At 44.5% G+C, this 10,867-nt stretch overlaps 1 protein-coding gene across 2 annotated transcripts in view; it reads left to right on the plus strand.

The window, feature by feature from the left end:
* The window catches only part of LOC126455535 (cuticle protein 64-like), a 30,006-nt gene extending 22,222 nt beyond the window's left edge, over positions 1-7,784 (plus strand). Inside the window, exons 2-3 of one of the 2 annotated variants that reach the window (XM_050091286.1) lie at positions 7,153-7,261; positions 7,292-7,784. In XM_050091286.1, the coding sequence (XP_049947243.1) occupies positions 7,153-7,261; positions 7,292-7,695 (513 nt within the window). In that variant the 3' untranslated portion in view covers positions 7,696-7,784. Of the gene's footprint in view, positions 1-7,152 lie in introns of both variants that reach the window. The other variant, XM_050091285.1, reaches the window with a different exon arrangement.
* Positions 7,785-10,867: the final 3,083 nt, after the last annotated feature.

Below are 10,867 nucleotides of genomic sequence, written 5' to 3' on the forward strand. Positions count from 1 at the left end.
CATCATCATCGACACGCAAGTCGCCCAGTGCAGTGTCACCTGAAAAGACTTGCAACTCGCTGGCCGAACTACCCGAGGTGGGGTCTCCAGGGTCTCAGTACAATACGATCATTTCATTTCATGCTGTTGTAAACTGGTGACCTTGTGTCTGGAAATATCGTTGCACACTCACTGCCTATTGACAACAATCAAATTCTAGCACACCAAACGCTTTTCCTGCCTGGTTTGCCGCCATAGACAAAGAAGCCCTAATGTCATTGCCAGTGGGGAAGCTGAAACTTTTAGTTCAAGACAGGACCATGTAAAGGAACAATGACTAAACCTCGAAGGAATAGTTGACCATGCAATGGATAGATAAGCATCCAGCAGAACAATTCATGACGGGAGAGATCCTCCGTGGTAAACAATCACTGCAAAGAAACTTTTAAAGAAACAGAGACTACAGCAAATTAGCTGTAAAACAAAGCATAGAGCTGTAGATAGAGACATGTTGAATGAAAGGCGTTTGGTTGTTGAGAGAGAAACGCATGAAACCTTGAATAACTACCGTTGCAAAATATTGTCATTTGTAGAGGCTGTCTGTGGCATCAAAGCTAGTATCCACTTACTCGTGGACAAAACAGCACTGAAATTGAGAGTAACAAAGAAAAACCAGGAATGGTTAACTCTGTTTTCAAATGTTCCTTTACAAAGGAAAGCCCAGGAGTACGTCCCCAATTCAAAGAAACTTTCATCACTGATAAGGTATGAGTGTTAATGACGTTGACAAAAAAGTTGAAATCGTTAAAATTGAACGAAGCCATAAGACCTGACGGAATCCCTGTAACATTCTATACCCAATCTGCGGTTGAGTTAGCTCCTCTATTAATTACTATCTATCGTAGATCCCCCGAACAAAAAACCGTACCGAGTTGCTGGAAGAAAGCACAGGTTACACCTGTCTATAAGACGGCCACCAGAAGTGATCCACAAAACTACCGTCCAGTACCCTTGACACCCATTCGTTACAGAATCTTAGAACATATTCTGAGCGTATACATAATAAAGTATCTCGAACAGAACGACCTTCTCCACGCCAACCAACATGGATTGCGGAAACATAGTTCACGTGAAACCCAGCTCGCACTTTTCTCGCATGATATCCTGAAAGCCATGGATCAAGGCAGTCGGATAGATGCAGAATTTCTCTGTTTCCGAAAAGAATTTGACTGAGTACCACACTTATGCTTATTATCAAAAGTACGATCGTATGGGGTATCAGGCGAAACTTGTGACTACAGTAAGGATTTATTTCTAGGGAGGATAAAACATGTTAATTTGGATGCAGAGTCATCGACAGATGTAGAAGTAACTCGGCTGTACGCAGGAGTTATACTGGGTCCCTTGCTGTTCTTGTAGTATGTTACTGATCTTGCAGACAATACTAATAGTAACATCAGAATTTTAGTTGGTGATGCAGTTAACTACAATTAACGAAGCTTCACAGACATCCAATCAGACCCTGATAAGATTTCAAAGTGGTGCAAAGATTGGTAACTTGCTTTAAAAGTTCAATAATATAAAATTGAGGACTTCACAAAACGATAAACATAGCGTCGTATGAATATAACGTCAGTGAGTCACAACTTCAATCGGCAAACTTATCCAAATACCTGGGTGTAACATTAATAGGGACATGAAATAGAATGATCACATAGGCTCAGTTGTGGGCAAAGCAGGCAACAGGCTTTGTCCAGTTCATTGGTATAATACTGGGGAAGTGCAGTTAATCTACAACGGAAATTGTTTACAAATAACTCGTGCGATCTATTCTAGAATATTGTTCAATTGTGTGGGACCAATATCAGATAGGACTCACAGGGGATATTGAACGTATACAGAGAAGGGCAGCACGAATGGTCACAGTTCTGTTTGACCTGCGGGAGAGTGAGACAGAGATGTTGAAAGAACTGAATTGGCAGACTCTTGAAGATAGACGAAAACTATCCCGAGGAATCCTACTTATAGAGTTTCGACAACCGGCTTTAAATGATAATTTTAGAAATATACTACAACCCCCTATATATCGCTCTCATAAGGAACGTGAGGACAAGGTTACACTGATTACAGCATGCATAGAAGCATTCAAACCATCATTCTTCCCGCGCTCTGTATGTGAGTGGTACGGGAAGTATCCCTAATAACTGGTACAGTGGGGCGTAACTTCTACCATCCACTTCACAGTGGTTCGCAGAGTATAAATGTAGATGTAGATTTTCAGCAACTACAGATGCTAGTGGCTAGCACCAATTAAAAATAAATGAAAAAGATTCTGCGAGCTTGTCTTTTACGTACTGCATCATTTGCTATGTTATGTTTGACCATTTAGCTATACTGATGTTTGTAAATGTTACATGGACTTTATAATCGATACATATTATAAAAATGGATGTATATGTGTGTGTCTTTGTTCCACAGCTCCTCCTAAACCACTCGACAGATTTGAACCAAATACTCTATCGCTGTGGGGGGTAACAACCACCTACTTGTCATAGTTTCAGGAGATGTGATGTCATAAACAATGGGATGCGTAAGAACTACAGCTTCATGCATGAAATTTAAATGTATTACTTCTGTACTGCTAACTGCATTCGAAATAAATTTCTCTGACAGTATTCAAATATTTTGCTAAATGCAGCTACAGAATTATAATTCGATGATAGGCGATGAAAACCTCATAACACTATTTTGTTAAATTTTGTAGGTGATGCAAAAACGGTCTCTTAAAGAACAACATAAAGTAATACAGAAAGTTTGCTACATGTGTAACTGTATAGTTGAAACCTAGTTCGACAGATTAGAGAAATCCATGCACTTTCAAATCTCCCTTTGACTATGGAGTTAATAGTTACTGGAATTACGTTTTCACAGACTGGTGGATTTAGGAGGTTTTTATTGCCTACCAAGTCACAAACAACGAGATGCGTGAAAAATGCCGTGTCATGTGCGAAGTTTTATACATCTATTCTTCACTGGTATGACTGTCTCCCAGTCAACGCAAGAAAATCCGTGACACCTGGGAGCGGTTTTACAGCAGTCAACTGCGAAGGGCAAACGGCTGTAGGGCAAAACTGTAGCCGTCTATAGAGCAATGAAGCGCCGTTGTTATAGACGCGTTTACAAAATCGCGTTGTAGACACGCGAGACAGCTGCGTGTAACGTACACAGACACTACGAGGGTAATTCCAAAAGTAAGGTCTCCTATTTTTTTGTAAGTACATAGACCAGTTTATTTCGACAATGGTTTACATCAGTTTACAGCTTGAACATTTACCTATTTTTCGACATAATCACTATTTCTGACGATGCATTTTTGTAGACGCTGTGGCAGTTTTTGTGTGCCCATGTCATACCAGCTCGCCGCCGTGCTGTGCAGAAAGTTATCAACCTCTTCTTTCACCTCGTCGTCGGAGCTGAATCGCTTTCCGGCCAAATGTTCTTTTAACCTAGGGAACAGGTGATAGTCACTGGGCGCCAAGTCAGGACTATAGGGTGGGTGGGTGATTACGTTCCACTGAAACTGTTGCAGGAGAGCAACGGTTTGCCGAGCGATGTGTGGGCGAGCGTTGTCATGGAGAATGTGTACGCCCTTGCTCAACATTCCTCTTCTCCGGTTCTGAATTGCCCGTTTGAGTTTTTTCAGAGTCGCACAGTACCCGTCAGTGTTAATTGTGGTCTCAGTGGGCATAAAGTCGACCAACAATACTCCTTTCCGATCCCAAAAAACTGTTGTCATGACTTTACCGGCACACTGTGTTTGTTTGAATTTCCGTGGCTTTGGCGAAGAAGGATTCCGCCACTGGCGTGATCGTTGCTTGGTCTCAGGTGTAAAGTGGTATGCCCAGGTTTCGTCACACGTGACAATTGAGTCCAGGAAGTTGTCCTGTTCGGCTGCAAGGCGGTGAAGAAATACGCGGGAAGCATCAACTCGTTGCCGCATGTGGTCCTCAGTCAGCATGCGTGGCACTTATCTTGCGCACACCTTCCGGTAGTTAATTGTGGTCCCAGCGATTCAGCTCCGACGACGAGGTGAAAGAAGAGGTTCATAACTTTCTGAACAGCATGGCGGCGAGCAGGTAAGACACGAGCATACAAAAACTGCCACAGCGTCTACAAAAATGCATCGACAGAAATAGTGATTATGTCGAAAAATAGGTAAATGTTCAAGCTGTAAACTGATGTAAACCATTGTAGAAATAAACAGGTGTATGTACTTATAAAAAATAGGAGACCTTACTTTTGGGATTACCTTCGTACGTTTCTTAGTTTGGGTACTGTACTTACAGATTTTTACTTTATGCACGTTTCTTTGTTTGACTGCCTCGTAATTTCAGAGGTGTTTTCACGGATACATGTCAATGATATTTTTTGATAGTATGCTATAAACAAAGTTCGGTTTTTTGTTTTCGTTTCTCATAGAAAATTAGCAAAACGAATGCCCGGGCAATGCAGGGATTGTCACCTAGCTATATTGAAATTATGTAGCTGTAGATGTATTCTGCGTAGATTACTAATTACGCCTCACCAATTAGTCGAGTTTCACGGGAAACCAGGGAAAAACCGCGGAAGAGGGCTTGAACCTCACGACACAGTTACTGAGGTACATCGAAGAAGTTTTTTCTTTACTAAACTCCAAACAGTTATACATAGTGATTTCTGTAGAAAATCGGTTGGTTTTGTTTACAGAAAGTTCTTTGGCATAAGGAACAGATTTCTGAAAATGTTTTGCTTTTCATATGTAGCAATTACAGAATATCCAGAAATTTTGATAAGTTCTCTATTATTTCGTTGGCTTGTTTTTTTGAGTGGAGAATCTGAGTTATATAGAGTTGTTTCTTATCAATTTCTACAGGCATTGCCTGTTGCTCGGTTCATGCTTCGACGAACGATTCTTTTAAAGGTATTTCGTTTTACCTTTCTTGACTGACAGTGCGGATGCCGTCTGTTGTAAAAGGTTGGAGCAGCTGTCTGACGTGTTAGCGAAGCGTGTAACGGGTTGTTGCATCTCACGGCCATCAGCAATATGGAAGATACAGCTTGTACACTCGCCGTTAGGCATCAGATGGTAACAACTGAAAAAAAAATTCCTGGGGAAGAAAAACAAGAGAATGATTAACTGTCAAATGGGGAGGTAGCGGAATGCTCTTCTCATAACAGTTTTGTAGTTAACCTAGCTTAGCTATTGAAATCGTGTGGAATTAGGGAGTGCCAGTCTGTTACAGAATTTTCCTATTATTACTACACACAGTCGTCCTTGCTTCCTTTGACAATTAGCCACTGTTTTTAAGTACACTAATAATAATGTACTGTATGTAACACATACAAGTACTTGCTAAGTGTCTTTGTAGTTCATTACTTGCGGTCTGATGAAATCTTTTATACAGTTTTAAGCTGGGCGCAGCGTACCGCCTTCAATTAACGACGCCGCATGGAAGCCTGATTGTCGCTCCAGCGACGGTTTCGTTGCTATCATCAGTTAGTTTATACCCGAGCCCGAGTCAAGAATGAACTATGTTTCTTCTATGAAACAAACGAATTCATACACTACTGGCCATTAAAATTGCTGCACCACGAAGATGACGTGCTACAGACGCGAAATTTAACCGACAGGAAGAAGATGCTGTGATATGCAAATGATTAGCTTTTCAGAGCATTCACGCAAGGTTGGCGCCGGTGGCGACACCTACAACGTGCTGACATGAGGAAAGTTTCCAACCGATTTCTCGTACACAAACAGCAGTTGACCGGCGTTGCCTGGTGAAACGTTGTTGTGATGCCTCGTGTAAGGAGAAGAAATGCGTACCATCACGTTTTCGACTTTGATAAAGGTCGGATTCGAGCCTATCGCAATTGCGGTTTATCGTATCGCGACATTGCTGCTCGCGTTGGTCGAGATCCAATGACTGTTAGCAGAATATGGAATCGGTGGGTTCAGGAGGATAATACGGAACGCCGTACTGGATCCCAACGACCTCGTATCACTAGCAGTCGAGATGACAGGCATCTTATCCGCATGGCTGTTACGGATCGTGCTGCCACGTCTCAATCTCTGAGTCAAGAGATGGGGACGTTTGCAAGACAACAACCATCTGCACGAACAGTTCGACGACGTTTGCAGCAGCGTGGACTATCAGCTCGGAGACCATGGCTGCGGTTACCCTTGACGCTGCATCACAGACAGGAGCGCCTGCGATGGTGCACACAACGAAGAACCTGGGTGCACGAATGGCAAAACGTCAGTTTTTCGGATGAATGCAGGTTCTGTTTACAGTATCATGATGGTCGCATCCGCGTTTGGCGACATCACGGTGAACGCAGATTGGAATCGTGTATTCGTCATCGCCATACTGGCGTCTCACCCGGCGTGGTGGAATGGGGTGCCATTGGTTACACGTCTCGGTCACTTCTTGTTCGCATTGACGGCACGTTGAACAGTGGACGTTACATTTCAGACGTGTTACGACCCGCGGCTCTACCCTTCATTCGATCCCTGCGAAACCTTACATTTCAGCAGAATAATGCTCGACCGCATGTTGCAGATCCTGTACGGACCTTTCTGGATACAGAAAATGTTCGACTGCTGCCCTGGCCAGCACATTCTCCAGATCTGTCACCAATTGAAAACGTCTTGGCAATGGTGGCCGAGCAACTGGCTCGTCACAATAGGCCAGTCACTACTCTTGATGAACTGTGGTATCGTGTTGAAGCTGCATGGGCAGCTGTACCTGTACACGCCATCCACGCTCTGATTGAATGACCAGGCGTATTAAGGCCGTTATTACGGCGAGAGGTGGTTGTTCTGGGTACTGATTTCTCAGGATCTATGCAGCCAAATTGGGTGAAAATGTAATCACAAGTCAGTTCTAGTATAATATATTTGTCCAATGAATCATCTGCATTTCTTCTTGGTGTAGCAATTTTAATGGCCAGTTGTGTATTTGTGACTGATCGTACTTCCACACATACACAGCAGAAATTCACATCTTTCAAGCCGAAGTGAGAAGTTTCATGTCTGAAACCCTAGGCTTTATTCTTAGTCTTCCATTCTTACTTTCACTGTGCTTTGAACCTCGATTGCACAGTAGCTCGTTGAGCGTTTGCCGTTGTTCGCAGGTGTGCGCAGTTTTGCTGGCGGTGTGCTGCCTTTCTGCCGCGGAAGAGAAAGCGCGTGCCAAGACGGAGAAGCGAGGCCTGCTGGGGCTCGGCTATGGTGGCTTCGGCGGCGGCTACGGAGGCGGGTACGGCTACGGAGGCGGCTACGGGGGCGGGTACGGCTACGGTGGCGGGTACGGCTTTGGGGGCGGCTATGGGGAGGTCAAGGCCGTCACCATCACCAAGGAGGTGCCGGTGCCGGTACCGCAGCCGTACCCGGTGCCGGTGGAGAGGAACGTGCCGTACCCGGTCAGCGTGCCCGTGAAGGTGCCCGTGGACAGGCCGTACCCCGTGCACGTGCCGCAGCCGTACCCCGTGCCCGTGGAGAAGCCGGTGCCGTTCCCCGTGAGCGTGCCCGAGGCCGTGCCCGTGGCCGTACCTCACCCCGTGCTCGTCAAGCAGCCCGTGCCCGTCGTCGTCAAGGACGCCGGCTTCGGCGGAGGCTACGGGGGATTCGGAGGCGGGTACTCCAGCTTCGGTGGCTTCGGGGGTTACCACCACTAAACGTCATCCGTGCCGTCGCAGCCACTCATCTGACAGCCATCTTCACAGCAGGACTGCCCAACCACCTATTTCCATTCGTGTGTTTCCTTTTTTTTTTTTTTTTTTTTTTTTTTTTTTTTTTTTTTTTTTTTTAGATCTGGATCTCTATGTACCAAAAAGTTGCAGATTACTTTTGTTTCCAATAAAATATTGCAATGAAATTACGTGCAAAGATTAAGAAATTTCATTTATTTTCATACTCATTCTGGTCACATTACCTTGGCTGACCAGATTTCAGAGAGTAAAAAACCGAGACACTTGTGTTTGTACTTTATACCTGACTTCGTCATTACACTTACGCTGTCCGCCACCGGTAGCTGAGTGGTCGCCGGCACGGTGGCTCAGCGTGTTCGATCAGAGGGCTGCGTGCTCGCTCTGTGATAAAAAAACTGAGTCAAAGAATCAACGATCAACTTGAACAGATGTCTTGTGACGTCCCCTCAGACCAAACGCAACGAACTATATCGCACAAAATAAGAAAAAAAAGTGGTCAAAGTGACGGACTGTCAATCCTATGGGCCCGGGTTCGATTCCCGGCTGGGTCGGAGATTTACTCCGCTCAGGGACTGGGTGTTGTGTTGTCCCAATCATCATCATTTCATCCCCATCGACGCGCAACTCGCCGAAGTGGCGTCAAATCGAAAGACTTGCACCAGGCGAGCGGTCTACCCGACGGGAGGCCCTAGTCACACGCCATCATTATTTATTACTACACTTACGCTTAGCTTTCACGTTAGTTACCGTGATATTTTGAAATCGACAATAGCCCTAAAACGATGCCCCAGCAGAAAACCGATAACAAGAGCGCATCTCCATTTTGTAAATTAGAAAGGAAAATGTAGGTACATTACACGCAAATAAAATTCTTTTCTTGAGAAATAAAAAATACCGAGTTTTGCTTTTCTATTGCAACAACCCGGATATATAAACGCGTAGGCTTCCGCGGCCAGAGTCAGTCGACATAAAAGTTTTCTGGGTATGGTACCGCGTCATAATGTAAAAGAACTACTGCTGCTGGAGAAAAACCAACGTTACTGCCACAGGTTGACCCAGACCCAGAAGAAGGCCGTTGCAACCGTGACCGTAACGTTGGTTTTTCTCCAGCAGCAGTAGTTTTTTTTTTTACATTATGACGCGCTACCATACCCAGAAAACTTTTATCTAGCCTGGATATATTTTTCTGGAATGTTTAGTCATTTACTAGGTACTTAGACACAATTTTTGAACCCTAAAAACTATGTAATATTAATAATCAGTAATCGGATGCAAATAGTGCATTTCGTACTAAAATGTAAGATTTCAAACTGTTAGGGCAACTGTGCATCCATGTTACGTGATACCACGTACTTATACGTTTGCGACTATTACAGCGCCATCTATCACAAACCGAAAAAAGTGGTCCAACTAAAACATTCATGTTTATTTATGTACTACACCAATATGTAATAAAAACTGGGAGTTCCTATTTTAAAAAAACGCAGTTGATATCCGTTTGACCTATGGCAGCGCCATCTAGCGGGCCAGCCATAGCGCCATCTGGTTTCCCCCTTCGAGCTAGACAAGTTTCGTACTTTGTAGTTTTTTCGTTTGACGCTTATTTCGTAAGATATTTGGCCCGATCACGATCAATTGACCACTCTGTATATGAGGGTTGGAACTTAAATAGCGGCAATTATTTATTCACAGCCGAGACAAAAGAGTTAAATATTTGCACCTGTTACTGTCCTTCAAAGTAGTGTCGAACGTTGTGTAGAACTCGTTGCCAGCGATGTGGAAGGCGTAGTATACACTTAGCAGAGTCTGTTCTGTTGATGGTGCGAATGGAGCGCTCTAAAGTTATGGAGATTCTCATGTACGACTGTGATTGTGTTATACTAACGCATTACGTTCCTCCACGGCAGATCGTCAATGCACAGTAATACTGCTTGTTTTTGGAACATCATCTGTGACCAGCTTTGCGAAAGAAGCGGAGACACTTTCTGCGCAACCCACCCATGATTTTGCACGACAATGCGCGGGCACATACAGAGCAAGCTGTGGCTGCTCTGTTCGGTCGATAGGACTGTAAAGTACTGTACCATCCACTATACTCCCCCGACTTTAGTCCTCGTGACTTTGATTTTATTCCGAAGATGAAGGAACCACTTCGTGGCATTCGCTTCAGAACTGTTCCAGAGATTCTACAGGCAGTAGACCGCTCCATTCGCACTATCAACAGAATAGGTTCAGCTAACGGTATACTACGCCTTCCGCGACGCTGGCAACGGGTTCGACACAACGCTGGTGACTACTTTGAAGGACATTAACAGGTGCAAACATGTAACTCTTCTGTATCGGTTGTGAATAAATAGTTGCCACTATTTAAGTTCCAATCCTCGTATTTCTATAAAGTTCTACTTTAAGGAAACTTGTTTTCACAAATATTTAATTAAATGAAAAATGTTATTGAAAGCGCTCTGTTTCTCGATTAAAACCGGGACAATTAGGTATCCTGAATTATTTTCTCGGAACACTAAGACGTTTATGTGAAAACAGGTACTGTCCCAGCAAAACCGGAACGTCTGGTCAGCCTATCATTACCTTCTCACATACACTATTGTTTGGAAAAGCGAAACACCAAGACCTAGAAATGTGGCCTCAGTGGCATTTGTTCCACTGGTTAGGGACATGACACTACGTAAGTGATTAGCACTGCAGGCCTGTACATGCACTGTGACTGTGGAAATTCAGTGCTGAATGGCGCTACCATGTGGTGCGATCAGAGCCGCTAGACGTTGTGGGATGGAATCAAAGAGAGCCTGAATATGCTACCGGGGGAATGCCCTGCCACGTGGTTTGTAGGCGCGTCCACTAAGCATCAAGTGTGGCTGCAGGAGTTTTGTTGATTGGCTGGGGGGAGGGGACCAAACAGCGAGGTCATTGGTCCCATCAGATGAGGGAAGGATTGGGAAGAAAGTCGGCCGTGTCCTTTCGAAGGTATCATTCCGGCGTTTGCCTGAAGCGATTTAGGGAAGTCACAGAAAACATAAATCAACATGGCCGTATACGGGTTTGAACCGTCGTCCTCCTGAATGCGCGTCCAGTCTGCTAACCACTGCGCCACCTCGCTCTGTCATGCAGGAAGGTCTGAACG

Source organism: Schistocerca serialis, chromosome 2, assembly GCF_023864345.2.
Source record: "Schistocerca serialis cubense isolate TAMUIC-IGC-003099 chromosome 2, iqSchSeri2.2, whole genome shotgun sequence".
NCBI lineage: Eukaryota > Metazoa > Arthropoda > Insecta > Orthoptera > Acrididae > Schistocerca > Schistocerca serialis.